This window comes from Geotrypetes seraphini, chromosome 4 (genome assembly GCF_902459505.1).
Source record: "Geotrypetes seraphini chromosome 4, aGeoSer1.1, whole genome shotgun sequence".
Classification (NCBI taxonomy): domain Eukaryota; kingdom Metazoa; phylum Chordata; class Amphibia; order Gymnophiona; family Dermophiidae; genus Geotrypetes; species Geotrypetes seraphini.
In genome coordinates this window covers 259,810,512-259,838,033 of record NC_047087.1, presented here as the reverse complement: position 1 = coordinate 259,838,033, position 27,522 = coordinate 259,810,512, and the positions used below count along the sequence as shown (strand labels likewise).

Sequence of the window (27,522 nt, the reverse complement as noted above, 5' to 3'; positions counted from 1 at the left end):
GTTACACATTTCTAATTATTTCTGTTTCTAGGTGGTTTTAAACACTAGAGACATGAGCACAATTCCCTCCTCAATCAGTTCTCCAAAATCTAGTTCCAGACAAGCACTTTTTAACACTTATGTGCATCTGGGATCAAGTCAATGGGGAAATGAGAAAAAATTCTGAGGTATAACTGTCTTTCTGTTATAAAATAGGAAATATCCATTTGAGCTGGAACAGGCTCCTTTCAAAACTGTGCATGGTGTGATTATATATGTGTACATACAGTAGCGGCTTTTCTCAAATGGCTGCTACTTGTATGTGCAGGGCTGGCCTTAGCAATTGTGGGGCCCCCGACTTAAGAATTCAAATGAACCACCACTTCAACCACAGAATGGCATCTGCCTCTCTCTGTGAACTTCTTTCCCCGCCCCATGTTTCAGCATCTCCCCATTCTGACACCCCCTCCCCACGTTGTACCTTAAAAAGTGTCTCTCCCTGAGTCCATGGCTCATGGTTGGCAGCAGCGATTAACCCGCACTGCCAGGGCTGGTCCTAAAACCTTCCTTCTGCAGCATCTTGCCCTCACGGAAACAGGAACTCACTTCAGAAGGGGCAGGACGCCACAGAGTGAAGGTTCCAGGACCAGACACTGGCAGTGCAAGTGAATCACTGCTGTTGCCAGTGAGCCATAGACTCAGGGAGGAATACCATTTAAGGCACAGCTTGTGTATGGTAGGTGTCAGAGAGAGGGGGAGATTATAGAATGTTGGGGGGCAGAAGTTCCAAGAGAGAGTCAGATGCTAGACCACAGGTGGGATGGGTTGAGAGAGGGGTGTGAGATGCCCAACACGAGGACAGGGAAGAGAGAAATAGAGGTGCTGATTCTGCTAAGCACGAGGCCCCTAGGAGCGTGGTGTCCTATGCATCGCCCTTATCGTGCCTACTTAAGGCCAGACCTGTGTGTTTACAAATGTAAATCAGCTTTTTGCATATCTAAATGGCATCTAACCTTTCTAAAATGGCTTTCTTAGCTTCCTCTTTTGCTGTCGGCAGATCTCACACTTCAGCCTTTTCAAGCTCCTTCTCCAGTTCATGTAGGGTGAAACAGATGCACATTGTAGAGTGTGTAGCATTTCAAAAACAATTTGCAAAAGTCAAGCATGGTCCAAAGCAGCATTATGGGGTAAACCTTTTCCTACCCTTTCTCATTTTTAACTTCTTGTAAACCGTGCCGAGCTCTACTTCCGTGGAGATGATGCGGTATATAAACTTAAGGTTTAGTTTAGTTTAGTAACACCTGCTTATGCATACTACTTATGGGGAATTTAGGAAACACCTAAAAACATATCTGTTCTTGAAGTATTTAGGTAACTGACCTATACAATCTTAGGGCTCCATTTATGAAGCCGGCTTTATCCCACGCAACTTTTTAGCTAGCTCAAGAGGAGGCAGTAGCGTCTGGCAAATTAGCGCACGCTCAAACTCAGGGGCGGAAAATTTCATGGCGACACCAGAAAGTATTTCTTCACAGAGAGAGTGGTTGATCATTGGAACAAGCTTCCAGTGCAGGTGATCGAGGCAGACAGCGTGCCAGACTTTAAGAATAAATGGGATACCCATATGGGATCCCTACGAGGGTCAAGATAAGGAAATTGGGTCATTAGGGCATAGACAGGGGGTGGGTAAGCAGAGTGGGCAGACTTGATGGGCTGTAGCCCTTTTCTGCAGTCATCTTCTATGTTTCTATGTTTCTATTACACGTGTTAAACCGCTAACGCGGCTTTGTAAAAGGAGTCCATAGTCCACAACAACAATAATAATAATAACAGTTTATATACCGCAGGACCGTGAAGTTCTATGCAGTTTATAATGATTAAAAAAATGCTACAAATTGAGTGGAGTTAACAAAGTTAAAAGCTAGTGATTAATATCTCTAGGGATCAGTTATTGTGGAATAAGATTGTGCAGGTTAGTTGCCTAAGTACTTCAGGAAGAGACATGTTTTTAGGCGTTTCCTAAATTCCCCATAAGTAGTAGGCGTAAGCAATTGTTCCAGATCTTTACCCCATAATACTGCCTGACGTGAGAAAAGATGTTGATGATGTCTTTTAAATTTACATCCTCTAACCGGTGGAAAAACAAACTTCAAGTGTCAGCTTCTCTTATGTCTTTTGGCTGAGAAAGAGAAAAGGTCAGTTATATATTTAGGGGCTAAACCGAATAGTACCTTAAAACAAAAACAACCAAACTTAAACTTCACACGTGCCTCCATCGGCAGCCAATGCAGATGTCGGTAGGAAGGTGTTACATGATTGAACTTTTTCAACCCGAAAATCAGTTTGACCGCTGCATTTTGCACCAGTTGTAATAGCCGCATGTTCTTCTGGGAAATTGCCAAGAAGGTGATATTACAGTAGTCAAGTTGACTCAGTATGAGGGATTGTACCAGAATCCTGAATGATGACACATCAAAATGATAACTGATCTCCAGAACTGTTAATAACTAACCCTTAACTTTGTTAATTCTACTCAATCTGTAACATCTTTTAATCATTGTAAACCGCATCGAACTTCACGGTCCTGCGGTATATAAACTGTTATTATTATTATTCAATGACATTATGTTCTAAGGAAGGCATATATGCTCTTAATAACAGACCCAATTGTCAGAGTCATTTTGAAGGTACAAGAATGGCGTTAAATGTCTTAGCAAAAATATAGCTATTATTATTTATAAATTTTGGCAACAAAAACATCACTTACTGCTGTCCATGCACTTAGTCTTGTTAGATTGTAGATGAAATAAATTTAATAATTTTCATTTCAGCATAACAAATTCTTATATCTTGTCCTGTATTTACATATTCAGATTGTTCACATCAAGCTCTTTTGATGTCATTGGTGATGCTGTATTTACTGGGCTTCCTCACCTAGAATATCTGTAAGTTAGTAAATTATATCTGATATAACAATAAAGCAGAATGGTTTTTCAAACCTTAGTATGGGTAAAAAGAAATGTTATTATTTTTAACAGGTTTATAGAGAACAACAAAATCAAATCTATTTCAAGAAATGCTTTTCGAGGATTGAAGTCATTGACTCATCTGTGAGTATATTAATTATATATTATCTCTTTTTTTCACATCATGGTATTATTCCATTAACCATTCTTTATTGTTTTGGTTACCTTTTGTACAAACTTCTTGAAGGAGGGTTATGATGACCATTGTATGCATGGGTGTAACTCATTGATCAATCAAAAAGGAGCTTTGAAAAAATTTCCTAAAACATGACCTCCTTTGTATAGTATACATTCTCAGCTAGTTTTAATTATTTATTGGAATGTATTTAAACTGTCTTTTCATGAAGAAATTCACCCATAGTGGTTTACAATACACTGAATAGTAATTGGGTAGAGAATGACATGGTGATAAAATCAGCACCATTCCCGTCCCCACAGATAACCGCGGGAAACCATCTGGTGTCATTCTTTAGTGTCTATCTCAACCTCAGTCCTTCTACACCAGCATTCTTCAATGCAAGGCTTGAGGGTTAGTGGCTGTGCCCATTCATACTCCTGATTCTTATGTGAGCCAAGTATAGGATAATGAAGCCATTGTGGCATCACTGATGTGATTGGCTCTTAGGAATTGGTGAAATGAGGCATTATGACATCACAATATCTGCTCTGGATACCAGAGACTGTCATTCTTTAGTGTCTATCTCAACCTCAGTTTTTCTACACCAGCATTCTTCAATGCAAGGCTTTGAGGGTCAGTAGTTGATTCTTCCCTCTCTCCTTAAAGAATGGCATGGGGATGGTTTTGTGCGTTTATCCATGAAGAAGGGAATGGTGATAAATTCTGTCACCGTGTCATTCTCTATAATCAGGTACTCTTAAGCCTTAAGTATTTTCTCTATCTGTCCTGGGAGGCTCACAATCTAACTGTGGTACCTGGGGCAACGGAGAGTTAAATGACTTACCCAGAATCACTGGGGGCAGGCTAGGATTGAACTCATGATTAGAGCTTTAGCCCACATCCCTGAACATTTTAATTCACTCCCTTGTTAATTCATGCATAGATTACTGCGACGCCCTCCTCAAAGGCATAACAAAAAAGGAAATAAGACTCCAAATAGTACAAAACATGGCAGTAAAAATTATATTTAATGCAAAAAAATATGACCACGTTACCCCTCTTTTACACAAAGCTCATTGGTTACCAATAGAACTTAGGATTATCTATAAAATTCTCCTACTAACTTTTAAAACCAGAGAAAATAACCAGCCAGAATTCATTAATAACCTACTTATCCCCTATAATCAAACAAGGACTTTAAGATCTACAGCTCACAACCTTCTTACCATCCCCTCATTGAAACATATAAGCACAACGAGGACTACAATTTTCTCTGTTAGCGCCCCATGTCTCTGGAACAGTATTCCAAATTACTTACATGAAAAATCAGCTCTTGCCAACTTTAAGGTGAAGTTAAAGACATTTCTATTTCTTTTTTTCCTTAAATTTACAAGTTCAATTATGGGGTGGGAGGGAGGGTATTTTTATTGTTACATGTTGTATAAGTATTGATTATATGATAGATAAGGGTGGGGAGGGGGGAGATAAGAGAATATTATATGTATCATTGTTGATTATTAAGTGATATATTTATGGTTATTTGTATGGATATGTTATCACACTTATTATAAGTTTAAAAATGAATAAAGATTTTTAAAAAAAGGTGAAGTTAAAGACATTTCTCTTTCTCGATGCTTTTGTAATTTAAAATGTCCTTTTAAGGGTGACTTAGATCCAAGAAAGGTTTTTACCTTCAGCTCTCCCCCCCTTCCTTTGTTATTCTTCCCCTTGCTTGTTCCCTTTCTCTCTATCAATTGTAGTTCTAACTCTTCCTTCCCTTTTGTTCCCGTTTGTAAACGTCTTTAAAAATTGTCATCACCCCTGGTCTGTTTTTGTTTAAAATGTATTTTATTTAGCACATTGTTTTAGCGTTTTTGTACACTGCCTAGAAGGCTTGATTGGGCGGTATAAGAAATTTTAAATAAACTTGAGAGTGCTGAAGCAGCCACTGTAACCACTAGGCCACTCCTTCCCTGTAGGTAAAGCAAGACAAGACAGAAAAGCAGAAAACAAGAGGAAATAAAGTTCAGCAGGCCATTTTCTGGTTCTCAGTAATCAAAAGCTGTAGGTAATGCTACATTCCAAAAGAAAAAAAGAGACGGGGAAATAGTTATTTGTGTGCGACCCTAATAATTTTTTTCATATGGTATCTGATTCACCAGATTTTCAGGACATGTGCAAGGGGTCACTGAAAAGTTCTCAGCCCAGCCAACAAAGTCAGGGCTGCCCTCATCAAGGGCTATATACTTTGATTTTCCTCTTTTTTTTTTTTTTTTTTTTGTTCCGTCAGAAAAATATGGAATGAAAAACGTGGAAAATTGCTGGACTAAGTGTATAGCCCTCAATGGAGACTGCCCCAACTTTGTTGGTTGGGCTGAGAACTTTTCAGCAGCCCCTCATAAGGGGGGATGTGAAGACTCTTAACAGGGTATTTTTTTTTCAGATCCGGGTATATATACAAACTGTGGACACATACATGTGCATCCCAAAAAAATGGACTCCTTTAGTATTCCATGAAGTGGAACTGTTTTGGAAACAGCTCTTCTGAAAATTCTTCTTTTTATTGTATCCTGATTAACTTCACACGTTTCCCTATGCACCTCACAGCTTAACAAATTACAATTAGAAATAGTTCAACATAAGACAAGTCAAGATTTATCCTATTTGTTGCAAAAGTTAATCATCTTCTGAGTAAAAAGCAGACTGGATGTGCCATATCTTTTTTTTCTTCCATCATTGTCTCTGTGTGTTTTATCCTGCCTTCTTCACCACAAAACACTGTTGTAGTACTTCATGAAATGTAGTGGGATAAGAGCAGGAAAATGATGCTGACCATGTCTTTTATCTGGTTCATGAGGGCCACAGGGGAAGAAATTAATAGAGAGTACTGGCAGGAGATGATAAACAAGCAGTTTCAGAAGGTAATTAAGAAACCAGCAGCCAATATATCCTCCTCCTCCATCTCTTCCCCCCCCCCCCACACATACATAAGCACACAATATTTTTATTCTGGCTGCCCTTTTCGCCTTCCTTTATTTTCCAAGCTAATCCTAGCCTGTTCCAACCCTGCACATTGCTGCAGACTTGTTCGAAAGCAAAGGTGCTAGGAGTCATCATCTAATGTTTTACCTAATTGGGGTCAATATTCAAAAGGGTTTAACTGGGCAGGCGAGGCTTCTGCCGAGGTAAATTCCACTAAGCAAGCCAGTACCTGATATTCAGCGGCACTTAACTAGTTAGTGCCACTGAATTTGTCTGCTAACCAGCTAGGTTAAGGGTGGGCCAGGGACGGAGTTAAGGCAGACCTTCAGCTTTGCTGGTTAGCAGTGATTTCCAGTTCGCGAACCATAGGTTTACCAGATTTCCTCTTTAAAAAAAAAAAAAAGAGGACACCTGGCTCTGCTCTGCTCCACTCCAGCTCCACATGAACCTCGTGTCCCCTAATCGTGGGGCTGCAACTGGAGGGCCTCTGCGCATGTGCAGACATCGGTGAGATGATGTCACATACATGCATGTGACGTTTATCATGTTGACGTCTGCGCATGTGCAGAGGCCTTCCAGGTGCTGTTCTGACTCTGAGTTCAGGGCCTTCCAAAATCTGGACAAACTGCTGGGTTTGGAAGAAGACATATCCAGGTTTTTCCAGAGATCTGGTAACCCTAGCAAACCAGCTAAGTAACCACATAAAGTTAGGACAGCAAAACAGCTATCTTAACTGTATGCAGTGAGTTAACCTGGTCTGAATATTGGCCAGTACACAGTTAACATTTGGGTCGGCAGATGTACCCAGATATTTGATGTTGGGAGTCGGGCATTCTGTAGCTTTGAATATCCAGAGTTAGTTCAGGCCACAGCTGGAAGCAACGTACTAGATCAGGGGTCTCAAAGTCCCTCCTTGAGGGCCGCAATCCAGTCGGGTTTTCAGGATTTCCCCAATGAATATGCATGAGATCTATGTGCATGCACTGCTTTCAATGCATATTCATTGGGGAAATCCTGAAAACCCGACTGGATTGCAGCCCTCAAGGAGGGACTTTGAGATCCCTGTACTAGATGATTGCTTACCACTGCATGCTGAATGTTGACCCCCCCCCCATCAATTTCCAGATCATGCTCACTTAAAAATCACAGTGATGTTGCTCTGGCTAGTAAGGGGCATGAGCCATGACTCACTCTTATCCTTGAATTAGCCAGTAGAGGCTGCTCTTAGACAATGCCTGAATGATTATATCCTGGAGGCTACAAGCACTTTCTCTATTGTACTAATCTAATCTAATCTTTTGCATTTCTTATCCATCTAATTCCTAAGGGTTTGAAGCAGAGCAGAGTAAAATAATTAATACAATCAATTGGAAGTATACAAAAAAGGCTAGTTAAACAATCTTTGGAAACAAATGAGGGCGATCGGAATAACATCCCCAACCGACCGCACAGATCAATCTCCAGTGATCCCGATGCATGCGCAGACCCTCCGTGCCCAGCAGAGCTGAAAAGAAAACTTTTTTTGTTTGTTTTTTACTTTTTCACAAGCCCGTGGTGTTAACCCACTTTAAAACTGCGGGTTACCACCCCTTCCAGCTTGCTTCATATGTTCTGGTCTTGTGACCGCCTCCAAACATTTTGGTCTTTTGTAGCCATGTATCTGCAATCTACTCCGCGCAAGCAGATCCCTTTGAGTGCGGATGTTTTGCTTTTCTCACAGGTGGTTCATTTGGGATTATCTAGAGGGGGTAACATGCTATTGCAAAAGGCCTCCTTATTGGCCCGGAAATGTATCCTGTTGTTGTGGCGTCAGGCTAAAGCGCCCACCCTTACTTTGTGGAGAAATGAAATGTTCACTTTGTTAAAATTTGAATATCTGGATGTTTGGAGGGGGGGTCCAGGGCTATGGAGGAAATTCAGGAGAATATGGGCTCCTGTTTGGGAGGGATTGTTCCATAGGGCTAGAAGTTCCCTATTGAACTTTTGACACTGGAGTGCGGGGGGTGGATTCAGGGGGGAGGGGTCCTTTAGTGCAGGGTTTGGTTTCTGCAGGTCTTCGCGAAGGAACAGCGTGGAAGGCCTGACTGTTTCTGCTATGTTCTCCTTGTTTGCTGTTGTTGTGTTGTATGTATTTCTCAAAACTTAATCAAAATTTGTTTTTTAAAAACCAAAAACTGAGGGTTAAAACCACGGGCTTGTACTGCGGGGAAGGGCAGTCGGGGCAGAGGGCAGGAGTTATCAGGGTGGTAGAGAAAGAAGAATTGAGGCAAAGAGCAGAAGTTAGGGCAGTAGAGAGTGGAGAATCAGGGCAGAGAGCAGAAGTTATCAGGGTGGTAGAGAGAGGAGAATTGGGGCAGAGAATAGAAGTTAGGGCAGCAGAGAGTGGAGAATAGGGACAAAAAGCAAAAGTTATCAGGGCAGCAGAGGGTGGAGAATCAGGTCAGAGAGCAGCAGTTATCAGGGCAGCAGAGAGCGGAGAATTGGAGTAGAAAGCAGGATTTTATTGAGTAGGGCGGCAGAGAGCAGGAGAGGGCAGTCGGAAAGGACATGAACAACTGCAGTCGCTTCTTTGTTGATCGGCCAGCCCAGTCGGTGTTCCAGATTTTGTTTAGTGAATTGCTGCCTGCCTACTTTGCATGCCGTTTCCCCTCATATGCATGCACGGATTGGATAGGAGGATGATTGGCCACGAGGTTAGTGAATTGGGCTGGAGGGAAATCAGGTCACTAAGTGGTCGGGACTTGATCAGTGGCCTTAGTGAATCTAGCCCAAAGTAATGTTAAACAGATGTTTCTTTAAATGCTTACAAAACTGTAGACTGTTGTTTTTATATTTAGAGGCAAAGCTGTTCCAGATAGAAGAGGCTTGATAGGTAAAGGACCTCCCTAAATTCCACTTGGAACATAAATCCTTAACTACCAGAAAATGTAACAGTCTGCTATCTTGAGAACAAGCTGTGTTGATAGTTTACATTACATTACATAGAGACATTTATACTCTCTTGTCAGCCTCCAGAATTCAGTATGACTCACGTCAAAGAAACCAGGCATTCCCAGAAATTTACAAAACACTGCTATTAACCTATATTAGGGCCAGATTCACAAAACTCCCCGATCCGATCCAGGACCGGGGGGGGGGGGGGGGCGGGGGGCTGATTCCAGACGCGTCCACTTGCAAATGAGGATGATCGGAATCACGCCCCCAATCGACTGCACAGATCTCTCTCCAGTGATTCTGACGCATGTGCAGACCATCTGTAGATGGTCTGTGCATGCGCGGGCTCTCCGTGTCCGGAGCTAGAAACAAAACTTTTTACTTTTACCTTTATGAGCCTTTTTATTTATCTTTGCAAGCCTGTGGTTTTAACCCGCTTTAAACCCACGGGTTAAAATCACGGGCTTGCACTGTGGGGAAGGGCAGGAGAGTCAGGGCAGAGATCACACAGAGGGTGGTGGATACATGGAACGCGCTACCAGAGGATGTGATAAACAGGAGTACGCTACAGGGGTTCAAAGAAGCTTTGGATAGGTACTTGGAAGACAAAGGGATTGAGGGGTACAGATAAGAGTTAAGGTAGATTATAGGGATGGGATTAGAGGTAAGTTACAAAATTAATCAGGGACCACTGTTCAGGCACTAGGCCTGATGGGCCGCCGCGGGAGCGGACCGCTGAGCAAGATGGACCTCTGGTCTGACTCAGCGGGGGCAACTTCTTATGTTCTTATGTTCTTCTTATCACAGAAGCAGGAGAAGCAGGGCAGCTAGAGCAGGAGAATCGCAGCAGAGAGCAGGGTTTTTACACAAGTGACTCGTCCTCAGCAGTAGCTTGTTTTTGGATCGGTCAGCCGAGTCGGTGTGCCTGCATTTGTTTAGTGAATCGTATCCTTCCTACTTTGCATGCCGTTTCCCCTCATTTGCATGCGCGGATCAGATCTGATCGGAGGATGATCGGCCATGAAGTTAGTGAATCGTGTCAGAGGACAATCAGGTCGCAAAGTGGTTGGGAACGATCGGTGTCCTTAATGAATCTAGCACTTAGAAATAACTAATTTCCTAAGTAAAAAAGTTTTCAGAACATTACAAAATATTCCTTAATTAGTTGGATATCTTATGTCTCCTGGTAATGAATTCCACCATCTGGCTGCTTGATAAGGGAATAAAAATGAGAATATTTTCTTATAAATAACCTTACTGGGATTGGGATAATGTAGAGATACTCTCTTGATTCGGGGTTTGAGTTTTTAACAGATAGATTGATCAAATTTGGCATATAACCCAGCACATGCTCTTGCAAAATTAGAAATATTAAGGAACATAATTTAGGTCTTCTTTTACTAAGCTGTGGTAGAGGTTTCTACTGTGGCCAGGGGTGCTAAATGCTCCGATTCTGCTCCGACACTCATAGAATTTTACCATCGCCTATCTTCTGGTGCCACTTCCAGAATCAGGGCCTTAGTCTTTTCTCTGTTAAGCTTTAATTTGAATGTTTAAGCAATGACCCTGTTTTTTTTCTAAAAAGAGCAAAAATCTAAGTACTTTAAGTTTGGAGAAATTATTGAATCAAAGTATTATAGCATATAAGCACTTTTTATAAGGCACTTTGAAGCACCAGTGCACTTTATAGAAAATTATAGTAGAGCTGTTTACCAGTTTTGAGTGTTGAAATGAATTGCAGTTTTCTACTGATAAAATCCCTTACCATGAAAGAGTAATGAATTAAAGAGGATTTTTAGAATTTTCTAAATGAATTAATTAAGATTAGGTATTAACTTATGAAATAAATATCAATTTAATAAATAATTATATTTAGTCTTAGTAGGGAGGGAGGTTCAAGCTAATGATGTGATTAGGAGTAAGAGAAAAAAAAGTCTTCTTTCTCTTGTAAGAAATTCCAGAATGGGAAAATTTACTCCAGGGGTGTCCAACCTTTTGGCTTCCCTGGGCCGCATTGGCTGAAAAAAATGTTTCTGGGGCCGCACAAACATGTAAATGCTGCAGCAAGACAGAGGAGGGAGCGGGCAAGATGGTAAACACCCGGCGGCAGCAGAGGAAAACACTGCATCGCCCTCGACCGGGGCCGCACAAAATACTTCACAGGGCCGCAGGTTGGACACCCCTGAGGCTTGTTCCTGTTTATCTAAATAACAATAAAGTTAAAAATTCTCTGCAGTTCTTTTTTGACTTCAGCCTATGGTTTTTTGATATTTTTATTTAATTAATAGATAATCATTTAGTCTTTTTTAGTTCCATGTTCTAAAACAGCACGTCCCCATTTTATTTCTGGAGTGATATTTTGAATATTATTGTTAAATGGAAGATACATTGTAATATCATCACATTGCAATATCATCAGCATGGGTGAAAGCCCAGTCTATCTAATTTTAGCTATAAAGGTGTCATCAGTACATTAAACAATATTGGAGAGACTGGTGAGCCCTGAGCCCATATACTGCATTCCACATCGATGGCGTTGCCTGCCACATCTTCACTTGATAAGATCTTGTAGTCAAAAATCCTTTAAACCATGTACCACACCAAAATAAAACAGTAGGTTCACTAGAATAATTGCACTTGACATATCAAACTGCATTGACAAGACTTCCTACACTAATCTCTTTTCTAACTCCAGCAAATTAATGACGTACCTAGGAGCTAGGCCATGTTGTGCTTCAAAAATCAAACGGACAGTTTTGAAGATGATGCGAGCTAATGAAGAGTTAGCAGTGGTTAGATTCTTTCATATATTTTATAACTGTATACCATTCCGGCAGCTGTATTTTATAAATACCAAAAAGTCCAACAGGACAGAGAACCCACGGGTATAAAACAGTACAAAAGGAAGTGGGAACGGACAATGAGCACTCCACTGAAGAACACTGATGTAAAACCAAGTTGTTTATTTCATAAAAGGACACAAGCAGAAGCTGCTTGTGTCCTTTTATGAAATAAACAAGTTGGTTCTTCAGTGGAGTGCTCATTGTCCGTTCCACTTCCTTTTGTACAGCTGTATTTCATAAACATTGAATGTTTTCAGTAACTTGTAAGTTAATCTGGAATAGAGTGAATTTCAGTAGTCCAGCTGAGAAATAATCTGTGAATGGATAAATAAGGCAAAGTGATCTCATAAGCAAGAGTGAATTAAACAATGTAATTTGAGCTTAAAAAATACTTTCCTAAATAAATTGTTAATCTGAGTTTCATATGAAAGCGAAGAGTCTAATAATACTCTCCAAACTCTAGGCAGAGTTGCCAGAGGCTAATGGGACTACAGGTGGAATTCTCAAAGTAGAATTATTGAACCACAAAGTTTTAATTAAGCTTCAACAAATAAGCAGAGGCCCAATTTATGCTGTACTAGAACTAATATCAAAATATCTGCATTGACGTAAAGAAGTATGCTACTGTTCAACACAGCAGAACCCAATGAACTCATAAATATACTATAGAGCAGGGGTCCTCAAATTCATGCAATGGGAGCAGCGAATGCAAATAGATATCATACATATTCTTTGTGGAAATCCTGAAAACCAGGCTGTGTTGTGGCCTTTGAGGACTGGGTATGAGAACCCTTGCTGTAGAGTACTGCCAAATTTCAGACCATTCCTCAAGCTTCACTAGGTCCCTCCTCATGTTATCCACACCATCGGAGGTGTCTACTTTATTGCATATTTTGGTATCATCTGTAAAGAGGCAAATTTTACCAGACAGCACTTCAGCAATATTGCTTACAAAAATGTTAAATAGAACAGATTCAAGAACCAAACCTTGAGGCATACCACTGGTAACATTCCTTTCCTCAGAGAGATCTCCATTGACCATTACCCTCTGTCACCTTCCACTAAACCAGTTCCTGATGCAGTCTGTCACTTTAGGGCCCATCCCAAGGGCACTCCGTTTATTTATTAGACACCCGTGTGGAACACTGTCAAAGGCTTTGCTTAATCTACACCACATCTAGCCCACTCCCTCTATCTAATTCTCTGGTCACCCAGTCAAAGAAATTGATTGACAAAACTGCCTCTAGTGAATATTTGTTGCCTGTAATCCACTTGATTTTTGCCAGTTGTGCCAGGTCACATGCTGTGCTTCAACCCCCAATACACTGCTACTCTAGATTGGCACTTAGTTCAGCTCGTAGTAGAGCCAGCCCCAGAGAGAAGAAAATCCTTTTGCTCTTTGAAAGATGGCATGTGTACGTGGCTCAACATAAAGCTGTTGAGGTAAAATTTTTGTAGTTAACATAACTCCCTGAAATACTTTCTTCTCCATATGATCCAGCAATTTGGAAATTTTTCCAGGTTGCATATTAGAAAATTCCCTTCAACTTTTTTTCTTTTTTCATTGTTGATTCAACTACTATAGAAGAATGAAACGGCTGAACTTTATGGAAGTTTGATGTATTCTATAGTTTAAGGGCCACTTACAGAGCTGTTGCTTATATAACAAATCAGGAATGGGAATGGCCACTATGGTGTATCCATGAACTTAAGAGTTATAAAATATCTGGCCCACATTCCGTCTCCTGTTGTGGAAGGAAAAGCAATCTCTCTGGACATGAGCTAGACAAATCTTGGGTAGGAAATGTGGGATGTGTTATGAAGAGGAGGAGATAGTGGATGCTGCAGATGAGCAGACTAGATGGGCCATTTGGCCTTTATCTGCCATCATGTTTCTATGTTTAAATGAGAAGGCTTAGCTTGCATTTTATTCAGACATACACTCCTCTCAACATTTTGTGTTCAACAGCAGGAGGTAATTGCATGCAGAATAACTGACAATCTACATATTTTAATGTCCTTAAAAGAAAATTTATTTGGTACAATCTTGTGAGAAACTTCTGAAATTACATAGTTTAACATAAATCTACCCTTCTGTAGTGTAAATTATGTGGGCTTCAAATGTCATGCTATTGTAATGATTCATATGGGAGCCCAACTGTTATTACTTCTTTAGCTCACTTAGACTTTTTTCCTTGCCAGCAGCCTCTCCATTTCAGAATTCTCATGAATTTGTCTGTGTTAGTGCCAATACTCACTCCTCTAGTGGTGACACTCTGCAATTAAGACACAAGAAAATATCTTCAATTTAGATTTTTCCTAGGCTAAAGTTTTCCAACTTCGCCCTGGAGGCACTCCTAACTAATCCAGTTTTCTAGGCAGCCACAATAAGCATGCATAAGATGTATTCATAAGATGTAAACATGCATAAGAAGCATTTCAATCTTCCCCAGATCCTAGAACCTTCTAACCAAATTATCAAGCTTGTAATGACCCCGATACAATGTCTAGATCTCCCCCGAAGCAACCTGCTCTGCGTTGTAACTCTCCTGGAAATGTTCAGATAACCTCTTATGTAATCCGCCTTGAAACCGCAAAGTAATGGCGGAATAAAAGTCACTAATGTAATGTATTCCTGTATTCACTGATGACCCAATGATTTTTGAGTTTTGTTGAGTTTTGTGTCAATACTATCCTCTTTCTATTTAGGAATCTTTTGTGTCTATCCCACACATTTTTGAACTCCAGCACTGCTTTTGCCTCTACTACCTCTACAGGGAGGGCATTCCAGCATCTATCACCCTATCCATGAAGAAGTATTTCCTGATGTTACTCCTAAGTCTACCACCCTGCAACCTCATATTATGTCTCTAGTTTTGCCACTTTTCCATCTCTGAAACAGATTTGTTTTAGATTAATACCCTTCAAGTATTTAAACATCTGTTTCATATCTCCTCTATCCCTTCTTTCTCTCAGGGTATACATATTCAGGAATTCAAGCCTCTTCTCATATGTATCTCGGTGCAATCCTTATATTTTCATCGCCTTTCTCTGGATCACTTCAAGTCTTCTTACATCCTTAGCAAGGTATGGCCTCCAGAACTGAACACAATATTCTAAGTGGGGCCTCACCAATAACTTGTACAAGGGCATCAATATTCCTCTTTTCTGCTAGTGATTCCTCTAACTATGCAGCCCAGCATCCTTCTGGTTACAGCCACTATTTTGTCACATTGTTTTGCAGCCTTGAGATCCTCAGGCATTACCATAGAAACATGATGGCAGATAAAGGCCAACTGGCCCAACCAGGCTGTTCATCAGATATCGTCTATATTACCTCAGATAGAGCAATGGACTATCAATTTCAGGCTGAAACTTAACACAGAAAAGACTAAAAAATTTTAGCCAGCCCTAATGATAAAATAAAAGAAACATCGCTTTATCTTAATGGGCATGGCTATCCAATAACCAACTGACTTGGATCAATCATACAAATTTAGTGGTACAAAAATGTTTTTATATACAGTCAAATCTCGGTTTATGAGTAACCCGGTTTGTGAGTGTTTTGCAAGACGAGCAAAACACTCAGCAAACTTTTGACTCGTAAACCGAGCATTGACTCGATTTGCGAGCCCCCACCCAACCCGACCCGACCGCAGGAACCAACAGTATTGCTCCCCCCGAGGCCACCGGTGCTGCTATCGCCTCTTCCCCCCCCCCTCCCCGACTGGCCCTGTCCTTACTCCTGCACCGCCGGTGATAGAAGATGTAATGTAATGTAATGTAATTTATTTCTTATATACCGCTACATCCGTTAGGTTCTAAGCGGTTTAAAGATGCCTGCCGCCGGTCTGCTGCTGAGGCTTGAGCATCTGCGCATGCTCAAGGCCTTCTGGATCTCATCCTCACCGAGATTCGAGATCTCATGAGAATCTCGGAGAGGGTGAGATCTAGAAGGCCTGAGTATGCGCAGATGCTCAAGGCTCAGCAACAGACCAGCAGCAGGCACTTTCTATCACCGGCGGTGCAGGGGTAAGGACAGGGCCAGTCAGGGAGGGGGGGTAGAGGCGATAGCAGCACCGGTGGCCTCGGGTGGAGCATGGGAGTCGGGGTGCGTCCGGCAGGAGTGAGCCAGCACCTGAGAATCCCAGCAGAAGGGGTAGTGGCATCCAGGGGGAGGCAACGTCCGGGAGCGGCAGAGCCAACAGTGTCCAGTCGGGCTCTGTGGCGGCGGCAGCGTTTGCTTAGCCAGCACCACCCGCAGTGAGAGGCAGCGAACAGCAGCAGAGGAGGAGAATTGGAGGAGCCGCGTGGATGGGTATGTGGCAGAGGCAGCGGTGAAGGTGTCCCTAATGGTAATTAAGTTTTTGGGGATGTGGAACGAATTGTTCAAGTTTACACTAACTCTTATGGGAAAAGTTGCTTTGATATACGAGTGTTTTGGTTTAAGAGCATGCTTCTGGAAAGAATTATGCTCGTAAACCAAAGTACCACTGTATTATGGAAATTACAGGCCATTAAAAAATACTTTGATCTAGCGTCTTTTGGGCTATTGGTACAATCATTGATCTTACCCATTCTGGATTATTGTAACATCATTTATTTGGGATCCTCCCAAAAAAATTTAAGAAGATTGAGAATAATTCAGAACACCGCAGTTCGACTGATTTTTGGTCTGAAGAATGACCACATTAGCCCATATTATCGTTTATTGCATTGGTTAGCGCTAGAAGCAAGAGTGCTATTTAAATTTTCTTGCATTTGTTTTAAGTTGATATCAGGAGAGTCTCCAATTTACCGATCTCCTCATTTCGAGTTATATAGATCATCAAGGAATACAAGAAGTTCTCACTTATTTGCCTATCCTAAGCCAAATGGTGTCAGATATAAGACCTTCTTTGATAGGACCTTAGCATTTCAGGCAGGTAAACTACAATTCTGGCTTGGTGAATGTATTCATCAAGCCATGTCTTACTGTTCTTTTCGAAAATTAATCAAGTCTTCTCTGTTTGACAAATGTATTACTTAGTTGGGTATTTTTAAGATTGTAATCATATTTTTAACTTTTTGTAAGATTTTATTTTCATAGTATGAATGTATTTCGCTGATTGTTCAGTTTCTTATGGTGTAAACTGCCTAGAACTCTTGGTAATAGCGGTATAAAAGAATAAATGTATTATTATTATTAATCATTATCTTTTCCTCTCTCTAAGAGATCCCACATGCCTATCCCACAATTTCTTGAATTCAGACACGGTCTCTGTCTCTACCACCTCTTCCATGAGACTGTTCCATGCATCTACCACACTTACTGTCAAAATGTATTTCCTTAGATTACTCTGGAGCCTATCACCTCTTAACTTCATCCTATGCCCTCTCATTCCAGAGCTTCCTTTCAAATGAAAAAGACTCGATTCATGCACATTTCCTCCATGTAGGTATTTAAACGTCTTTATCATATCTCCCCTCTCCCGCATTTCCTCCAAAGTATACAGATTGAGATCTTTAAGTCTGTCTCCCATACGCCTTATGACGAAGACCACATACCATTTTAGTAGCCTTCCTCTAGACCGACTCCATCCTTTTTATATCTTATAGAAGTTGCGGCCTCCAGAATTGCACACAATATTCTAAATGAGGTCTCACCAGAGTCTTATACAGGCGCATCAGTACTTCCTTTTTCCTACTGGCCATACCTCTCCCTATACACCTTAGCATCCTTTTAGCTTTTGCCGTCACCTTTTCAACCTGTTTGACACTCAAGTTATGCTCTTCTATCATGTACATAAGTTCTTCACCCCTAAACTGTACCGTTCCCTTGAGTTTTTGCAACCCAAATGCCAAGGTCCCTTTCTCTGTGCATATCAGCTTCTCACTTCCAAGCATATATAACTCCTTTGGATTTTTACTCCCCAAGTGCATCACTCTGCACTTCTTCACATTAAATTTTAACTGCCAGACATTAGCCCAATCTTCTAACATTCACTAGTTAGCACATGTAAAGTTTTTCTTATATTTTAGAACAGAATCTGCCAATATCAAGCCTGTTCTAAAATACATTGAGTAATGAATGTTTATGCATTGGTGATGTGTAGCAGGAGCTTCTGTTTTGTAACCATAAGTGTCTGACATATCTATAGGGTCAACATGGCTATGTAAATATGTATGTGCTAGAACATGCCTGTGTATGTTTTGAAGTAGCAGCACATACATATATGTGCTGGCCAAAGTAGTTCCTTGTTGAAATATATCTGACCTGATGTTGAGCCAGTGGTGATCAGTGTTTTCCTGATTAACCCAAAGAGCCATGTTAAATCTACCTGTTCAAATTGGCCGACTGAATTAAGGCAAAATTTTCAGCTGCTTAGGTTTAACTGAAAATTAGTTTAAAAATAGTTTTCTTTTTTTTCTGCAGGTTTTGGAAAACTGACTCTGAACTATTAGATATATCATTCTGAGGGGTCAATTTACTGAGGCTATGTGGGGAAAATTATCTTACTAAATCAGGTCATAAATAATAATGTGCAATTTTTGATTAATGTTTACCCTGTCAACAAGGAGGACAAAATCAGAATCACATGATGACCCAGTGGTGAGTGAACTCACCTCAATGGAGCTCCTCTTCTGTTCCCAATTAATCTTGTAATACTCTCTCTAACTCAGCAAACTGGCAGCTTAAGCTGGTTTTAGAGCTGTTTGTCTCAGTGAATGTAAACAAAGAAGATTCTCTCTTGAGCATGTCACATAAGTTAAAGAAAACTGCAGTGGAGAAGTCAGAGAGCTACTGACAAAATGGCATCTCAGCCAGAGCAGCCTGAACTTATCATGTCTGAAGAGTTGATCCATCATGTTACCCAATGTGTGGTGGCAGTACTCAATGATATGTCACAGCCTCATACAATATTACATTAGTGATATGAAATGTTAGTGAATCAGGTAGTGCATCTGATGGAGGCAGAACATTAGGTGATGGCACAGGAAATAACTATAGAGGGCTTCGGAGAACGAGTTGTGCAGTTACGCAAGCAAAATGAAGGGATCCTGGAACACTGTGAGGGCCAGGAAAATAAGATTTGCTGAAACAATATTTGAATTATTGGACTACCGGAAGTGGTCTTGTACAAAGAGCTGAACTGAGTATGTGAGTGGGAACTCTTGATAGCCTGGATTTGGATGGTGCAACTTGTAAACTTCAAATCAAGCAAGAACACAAGATTGGCACCAAGTTGGGGGCTGCAATGGAACTGGCTATTGCTTATATTCTCAGTTATACAGATAAGGTCGCTCTATGAGAATATACAAGAAAGCTGGAACTCTTGAATTCAGAGGTGGAAAACTTCTCTTTGAAGACTTCTTGGACAAAGTGATGGTGGAGAGCATTCACTCTTTATTGCTCCCGGCTCTTTAATCCAGGCATCCGCTTTGTGCTGCAATATCCAGCCAAAGTGAAGATTTATCATCATGGGAGCATTCAAATGCACATGCAGCCTGATGAGTTGGAGAGGTTCCTGCACTCCTTAGAGAGTGCTTGCATTGACAACTGCCTGGCAATTATATGATAATTTTTTTGTGTACCAGGTCATCAGAGGAGGCAAATAAACTTCTGATATACAGGAGTTCAAGGCAATCCACAAGGAATGGTGATCATTCATCATTGTCTACAGTTCATCAGTGAGCTAATTTCACAGTTATGTTTAATGATTTTACATTGCAAGAGTATACGGGTCATTGAAAGCACCATGCATCAAAACAAAGTGTGTGGAGTAGTTTCCCTTTTGGGATCTGCCAGGCTACATGTGCATACTATGACAGGTTCAGATTACAACATGTGTATGTGGTGGTGAATGACAGTGCAGTACTGTGTATAATGTACTGAGTGCTTTGATGTTTTTCCAGGCTGGGTTGGCAGCTCCAGTGTTGCTAAGGAGCCAGTATATCTGCATGCCATTGTTTTCTTTTCCATCCACCAAGGGTTGTAAATTTAAAAGATTTCAACAGCGTCTGCTGTCCTTCCAAGCGGCATTATGGGCTAAGGGCTTGAATTACCTAATTATGTTGGCTGATTCTTATCAACAATTTCAACGTGCTTTAAAAACGTATATGTTCATAGAATTTTTTGGAAATTTGGTATGCTTTGTTATTCTTATCCATCTTTTGTATTTACAATCTTTTGTGAACCGCATAGAACTCAGCGTTAATTTTGGCATAGAAGTGAGTTTTTATGTTATGTTATGTTATTTTGGCATTATTAGCTGTGGAAATTGGAATGACAGCATGTAATATGAGGACTTTAGATATGGAGAGTTATCCTATATTTTGTCTGGTGCAAAATGCCTGGGAGGTCTGGGGTTTCGCAGAAGGGAACCTGAAAGCTATCTGTATACTGTGTTTATAGTGAAGACTACTAGGATCACACATTGCTATGTTGGGAGAGTTATAAATTGGGAGGTTGGGTCTGAGGGGAGGGAGCAGCCGGGACTTTTATGATGATCTTGGAATGAAGAGGTGGGTGGCAGCAGATGGGACTGGGGATAGTAAGGGGGGGATTGTGGGTTGCTGATTGCAGAGGATGAGAATGGGGAGGTGAGGAATGTATGAGCTTGTCCTTGTTAAGGAAGTGGGTAGTGGTGGTGTGAACTGGTGCTCAGTTTTTCAGAATGTGAAGGGGAGACTGCATATTCTTTTTGAACAATAGATATGCAACGCTGCAGGATACAAGGACACAATTATGGTGGAAGAAAGGCTGGTGCAAGGGCTGGGGTGCTGCAAAAAGGATAGCATTGGTTGTCTATAAAACATTGATGAACCTTAATGGTAGACATTTAATGGTGGTGGGGGAATTTTATGGGAAACGACTGATCAAAAGTAATATTTATGTACCCGATGCTTTTAATCATGGATATTTTGTAAGCTTGTGGCTTTGGTGGAACAATATAAAGATTTTCAATGGATTCTGGATGATGATTTTAACAGTACAGCGGACCAGTTGTCTTAGTATGTCACCAAGAAAGATGCATGAACTTTCTTGCAGCTCATTTGCATTTATGATGAGTATTGTACCCCCTTGGAGTTAGATTATACTTTTTATTTTAATGTCTATTGGATATATACTCTTCTAGATTATCTCCCCTTTTATGAAGCCGCATTGGCATTTTTTATCGCTGGCTGAGGCGGTAAAACTTCTGATGCTCATAGGAATTCTATGAGCATTGGAGCTTTTACTGCCAATAAAAAAACACTAACACAGCTTCATAAAAGGGAGGGGGATATATTTGGTATGAGGGAACCTATTAACAGATCTTGATTTGTTGCCATACAGCCCCATCCTGTTTCAGACCACTCTGCAGTAAAAAATAGTTTAAAGATTATTTCCTTTTCTGAAGTCACGGAAGAGGAAACTGCTCACCTTCTCTCCTCCTCCTAACCCACCACCTGTTCCTCTTATCCGATTCCTACTGGCCTACTCGGATCCATCGCTCCCACTGTAATCGCTCCCATCTGTCACATCCTCAACCTTTTGCTCTCCACTGCTACAGTTCCTGATGTATTCAAACATGCTGTAGTTATGCCCCTCCTTAAAAAGCCCTCGCTAGATCCTACATCCCCCTCCAACTACCGACCTATCTCCCTTCCTATCCAAACAACTTGAATGTGCTGTTCACCACTGTTGCCTGAACTTCCTTTCTTCTCAAGATATTCTTGACCCGCTTCAATCGGGCTTTTGCCCTCTCCACTCTAACGAAAACTGTCCTTGCTAAAGTCTCTAACGACCTGTTCCTGGCCAAATCCAATGGACTCTACTCTATCCTCATTCTTCTTGATTTGTCTGCTGCTTTCGACACTGTTGATCACCACCTCCTTCTCGACACATTGTCCTCGCTGGGATTCCAGGGTTTTGCTTTCTCCTGGTTTTCTTCCTATTTCTCTCGTCGTACCTTCAACATATGTTACGGTGGATCCTCCTCTGCTGCCACCCTGCTGTCTATTGGCATACCCCAAGGCTCTGTCCTGGGCCCTCTCCTCTTTTCCCTATATACCTGCTCTCTTGGTACACTGATCTCCTCTCATGTTGATTGACTCCCAGATCTGCTTTTCCACGCCAGATATCTCGGCAGGAGTTCAGGCCCGAATTTCAGCCTGCCTCTCCAACGTTGCAGCTTGGATGTCTCACCGCCATCTCAAACTGAATATGGCTAAAACTGAACTTCTTATCGTTCCGCCTAAACCCGCCTCCCCCCTCTCACCATTCTTTATTTCTGTAGATAACACTATCCTCCTCCCTGTCTTTTCAGCTTGCAACCTTGTAGTGATCTTTGACTCCTCTCTCTCCTTCTCTGCTCAGATCCAACAAACTGCCAAATCCTGTTGCTTCCTCCTCTATAATATTGCCAAAATATGTCCTCTTCTCTCTGAAAACACTACCAAAACCCTTGTCCATGCTCTCATCACCTCGCGCTTAGACTACTGCAATGTACTTATCTTGGGCCTCACGCACACCCATCTCTCGCCTCTTCAATCCATTCAAAATTCTACTGCACGACTCATATCCATGAGAGCCGCTATTCTCACATTACCCCCTCCTCAAGTCACTCCATTGGCTCCCCGTCCATTTCCGAATACAGTTTAAATTCCTCTTGCTGACTTACAAGTGCGTTCACTCTGAAGCCCCCCGATATCTCTCCTCACTTATCTCCCCCAGTGATATCCGCTCATCAGGCAAGACTCTCTTTATCTGTACCCTCCTCTTCCACTGCCAACTCCAGACTCCATCCCTTCTTTCTTGTGGCACCTTATGCCTGGAACAGGCTGCCTAAATTAATACGTCATGTTCCATCCCTGGCAGTGTTCAAATTCAAGCTAAAGACCCACTTTTTTGAAACTGCTTTCAACTCTTAACTCCCACTCACTGCTGTCAGATACCTCTACCCAACTGTATCATTTCCTCTATCATAATCTCCCAACCCTGTAATGTCCTGTCTAAATTAGATTGTAAGCTCTTCTGAGCAGGGACTGTCTATTGTATGTTAAAATGTACAGCGCTGCGTATGCCTTTTCAGCGCTATAGAAATAATAAATAGTAGTAGTAGAAGGGCAGCAGGATTGGATCTGGAGGCCAAATCCTGTTTTATGCCGGAATGTAGATTTCCAAAACTTTATCAAGAAGGCATGGTTGGTAATTATGACAAATAACGGGAAGGGGAGGAGAAAAAAGAGGACCCACACACAAGTAAGTGTGATTATTTATTTATTCAATTTTCTATACCGTTTTCCCAAGGGAGCTCAGAACTGTTTACATTAATTTATTCAGGTACTCAAGCATTTTTCCCTATCTGTCCCGGCAGGCTCACAATCTATCTAATGTACCTGGGGCAATGGGGGGGGGGGGAATTAAGTGACTTGTCCAGGGTCACAAGGAGCAGCATAGGTTTGAACCCCCAACCTCAGGGTGCTGAGGCTGTAGCTTTAACCACTTTGCCACTGTGCCACACACTCCAAAGTAGTCCCTTGTGGAAAAATTATAGCTGGCTCAATATTCAGTCAGTAACAATCAGTATTTTGCTGACTGTTTCTGGTGTTAAACCCAGAAATCCAATGCTAGGCCATGTCTGGACACCGGCATTAAATTTCTAGATGTGCAGAGCCGGCTAATGCACATCTGGTTAAGTGCAACATTCAGCCCTTGCTATGGTTTACCCTCTAAGCTGAGTGGGAGTTCTCCACCTGTATTGCTGCCACTAGGGGGGAGGGGGGCTTCAATATAGTGCTTTTGATTGCTAGAGACAAGTAGACTCCCTGGAGTCCTGCAGACCCTGCCTGTCCCTATTGAAAATGTGTTAGTGAAACAGCACCACCCACTGGCAGGACTATTGGAAAAGGACTCCACTCAGCTTAGAGGGAACAGCGGATAGGACTGATTTTTGTGTGTTCCTTTTTATGTAAGAGCTGAATATCGGCAAGTTACTAGCCAAGTGCTGACTCTGCCCCCTAGAATGCCCCCAAATAACCAGTTTTCAGTTCAGCACTAACCAGTGGCATAGCGAGAGTAAGAGGCACCCGAGGCAGTGGCGCCCTTCCTCTTCTCTGCCCCCCACCTCTACATGGTCCTTCCCCGGCCCCCTCCTGCCGCACGTGCACCACTTCCCTTTCCCCATACCTCTGTAACGTTCCTGGTGCAAGCAGCAATCTCCATTGATCACTACCCTCTATTACCTTCCACTCAACCAGTTCCTGACCTAGCCCATCACTATGGGACCCATCCCAAGGGCACTCAGTTTATTTATTAAACGTCTGTGTGGAACACTGTCAAAGGCTTTGCTAAAATCTAAATATATCATATCTAGCGCACATCCTCTATCCAATTCTCTGGTCACCCAGTCAAAGAAATTGATCGGATTTGTCTGACAAGACCTACCTCTGGTGAATCCATGTTGCCTCTGGTCCAATAATCGACAGGATTCCAGAAACTTGACCATTCTCTGTTTTAAAAGCTTTTCCATTAATTTGCTTACCACAGAAGTCACTTACTGGCCTGTAATTCCCTACTTCTTCCTTACACCTAATTCTCTGTTGTTGTATTGTACTGCATGCATCTTAGGGTTGTGTACAGAAGACTCTCAATTAACCAGCACCCATAGGGATTGATGAAGTTTCTGGTTGCTTGAGAGTTACTTTTACAAATAGGCCTAATACTATACCCCATACTATGCCATTCCATAAGCTGTTCCATACAAACTACTGAACATGTGGTAGGCAAAGCGTGTGCGTGCTAAGGGGTGGCATGCCAAGTTTACACTTAAATTTCTGCCAGAAATTGATTTTATTTTCATTTTTATTTTATTACAGTATTTCATAGATTTTTTTTCTCTTTGCTTGAGAATTCTGGTTAATGGAATTCCAGTTAATAGAGAGTGTACTGTATTAGTACTTTTAGTTTGTGGTCCTGTATTTACATAGGGTTTATCTGTGTTCTTCATGTGTGATCAAGGCCAGGTGTTCTGGTAGGAATGAATGTCGAGAAGCATTATTGGTGTCATGACCCAAAGTAGGAACATATTTGTTGGTTCTCCTTCACCCATTTGGACCCAAAATGGCCCGCGCTTAAAAATTAGTGATGACCACTTAGTGCATGCTCAGTTGTGGCGCATGCTAGACCTTAACGCCAGCATTGAGCTGGCATTGGTTCTAGCTGTGTAGCGCAGGTTTAGCGCACGCTAAAATCCTGCGTGTGCTAAAAATGCTATCGCAGCTTAGTAAAAGGAGCCCTTTATGCCTCGAGCCTGGAATTTTGCAACTCTTTTTTTCTCGAGTATGGAATTTTGCAACTCTGTCTCTAGCCTGGAATTTTGCAGGCTCTGCAATTATTGCAAAAAGAAAGGTGCTCCTAAGAGATATGCATGCAATTGCAATACCTTCTGTTTTCAAAAGAAACTATTGTGTTCTTATAAAACTGAGCAGTATTTCTTTTGCAGAGATTTATGATCATTCTAATGCAAATCATTCTTTTTTTTTAGGAGCTTGGCACACAACAATCTTCAAACACTCCCCAAAGATATTTTCAAAGGCTTGGATTCTTTAACAAACGTGTAAGAAATCAATGTACAAAACAACGTTACCAAAATTAGCTGCCACAAAGGCATAATGTAATTGGTTTTTCTTGATTTTAGGTTTTGTTTTACCTTGGATAGGAAGAGAATGGAGGTTCGGGGGGGGGGGGGGGTCTTAAATGTTTCTTCCTGATTTGTTGTCTGGTCTTGGCACTTTTCTTCTGCCCCTTTAAGCTTCCAGGTCAATCAGAACTGGCCTCTGTTAAGCAAAGGTATCTCAAACCTCCATTTACAAATATCCATAGTTTATGCCATTATTTTGTACTCCACAGGCACCAACTTAACCAGCCATCACAGCAATAGTCTTCAGCTGGGGACTACACACTTCGACTTTCTCTAGAATCTAGCAAGTCTGGCCAGTAGGTGAAGCATTGCAAAATGACTGGGACTCTTTCCCCTCCAGGGGCTTACATAAGGTTGCCTCTACAATAAACCCAGCCCAGGCAGCAGAAGACTTTGCCTGTGCATCAAACACAGGTTTTCCACATAACACTGTTCAATACTGCCACAGAGCCAGTCCTCCCAAATTTATTTAACTTTTTTGATGCCTTATCAACAATACATAGAGGGGCATTTTAGATAGGAACTCTAAGTCTGAGTTTGAACGTTTTGCGAAAGACGTCCAGAAATCCAGTAGAAAAAATCTCCATTCTCAAAACAGCAAGATGTCTATCGTTCTATTTTTTTTTTTAATGACCTATGTAGACATTTTGGTCCTTAGTACCTCATCTTTTTTGGTCATTCTCAAATATAAAGATGTCCATGTGAAAAATGCACAAAAACAATCTTTTTGGACGTTCAAATAGCCAGCATTCTTAGCAAACTGTTCACAGACAGCAGAACATTCCTGAGCATTGCAGAGGGGCACTCTAAGGATTACTGCAGAGAATATCATATTAAAAGTCCCAGGTACAGATGTCCCTATAACTTGTTTATATTGTATGGTGAGCCCTCCAAAACCCACCCAAAACTTACTGTACCCACCTATACACCACAATAGTCCTTTCGCCTGCAGATGTCACCTTAATGTAGGTATAGTAGGTTTTGGAGGGCTCATCATATAATATAAGAAAGTTACACAAACATCTGATGTTGAAGGGGGTGATCATCTGGCATCCAGTGATCATTGCATGGTATGGTTTAATATTAAATGGGTATAGAGAGGGTTCATTCAAAAATAAAGGTTCTAGACTTTTTTTTAAAACTGTTTGGATTGGGGATTACGTCAAGGAATTGTCTGGATGGAAACGTCTGGAAGGAGTAGAAATGCAGTGGTCAAAACCGAAAGGAGTTATTGTAAGGGTGACAAACCATTTTGTGAGGCAAGTAAGTAAAAATAAGGAAAAGAAAGCCGCTTTGGTTCTCAAAAGTAGTAGCTGAGAAGATTAGGAATAAGTGATTAGCTTTCATAAACTACAAAAGATTGCAGAAAAAGGAAGACAGGTAAAAATATCTGGAAAAGTTAAGAGAGGCTGGTCAAGTAGTCAGGAAAGCAAAGACACAAATTGAAGAAAAAATAGTTGACACGGTAAAATGGGCAGACAAGACATTTTTTAGATATATCAGTAATAGGAAGAAGTGAAAATGTGGCATTGTGAGACTCAAAAGTGAAGGGGAGAAATATGAAGAAGCTGATAAAGAAAAGGCTGGATTGTGTTCACAGTTGAATAGAGATGGAGTAGTGGTAGACCCTGATTGATTTTCAGAGGGTTGAGTTAGTGAGGAGCTAGCTAAATTAAAGGTAGACAAATTGATGGGGCCGGATGGTATACATCAGAGGGTGTAGAAGGGACTTAGGGAAGTTCTGGTGGCTCTGCTGACTGACCTTTTTAGTGCTTCTCTAGAGTTGGGAGTGATATCGGAGGATTGGAGAAGGGCAGATTTGGTCCCTCTACACAAAAGTGGAAGTAAGGAAGAAGTAGGGAATTACAGGCCAGTAAGTCTGACTTCTTGGTAAGCATAGAAACACTTTTAAAACAGAGAATGATAAAGTTTCTGGAATCCGGTGGATTACAGGACCGGTGGCAAAATGTATT

At 41.4% G+C, this 27,522-nt stretch overlaps 1 protein-coding gene across 1 annotated transcript in view; it reads left to right on the top strand.

Annotated features, from left to right (window-relative positions):
• LGI1 (leucine rich glioma inactivated 1) overlaps positions 1 to 27,522 on the top strand; it is a 54,871-nt gene that overhangs the window by 11,414 nt on the left and 15,935 nt on the right. Inside the window, exons 3-5 of the mRNA XM_033943530.1 lie at positions 2,853 to 2,924; positions 3,018 to 3,089; positions 25,394 to 25,465. Of these exons, the coding sequence (XP_033799421.1) occupies positions 2,853 to 2,924; positions 3,018 to 3,089; positions 25,394 to 25,465 (216 nt within the window). The remainder of the gene's footprint in view (positions 1 to 2,852; positions 2,925 to 3,017; positions 3,090 to 25,393; positions 25,466 to 27,522) is intronic.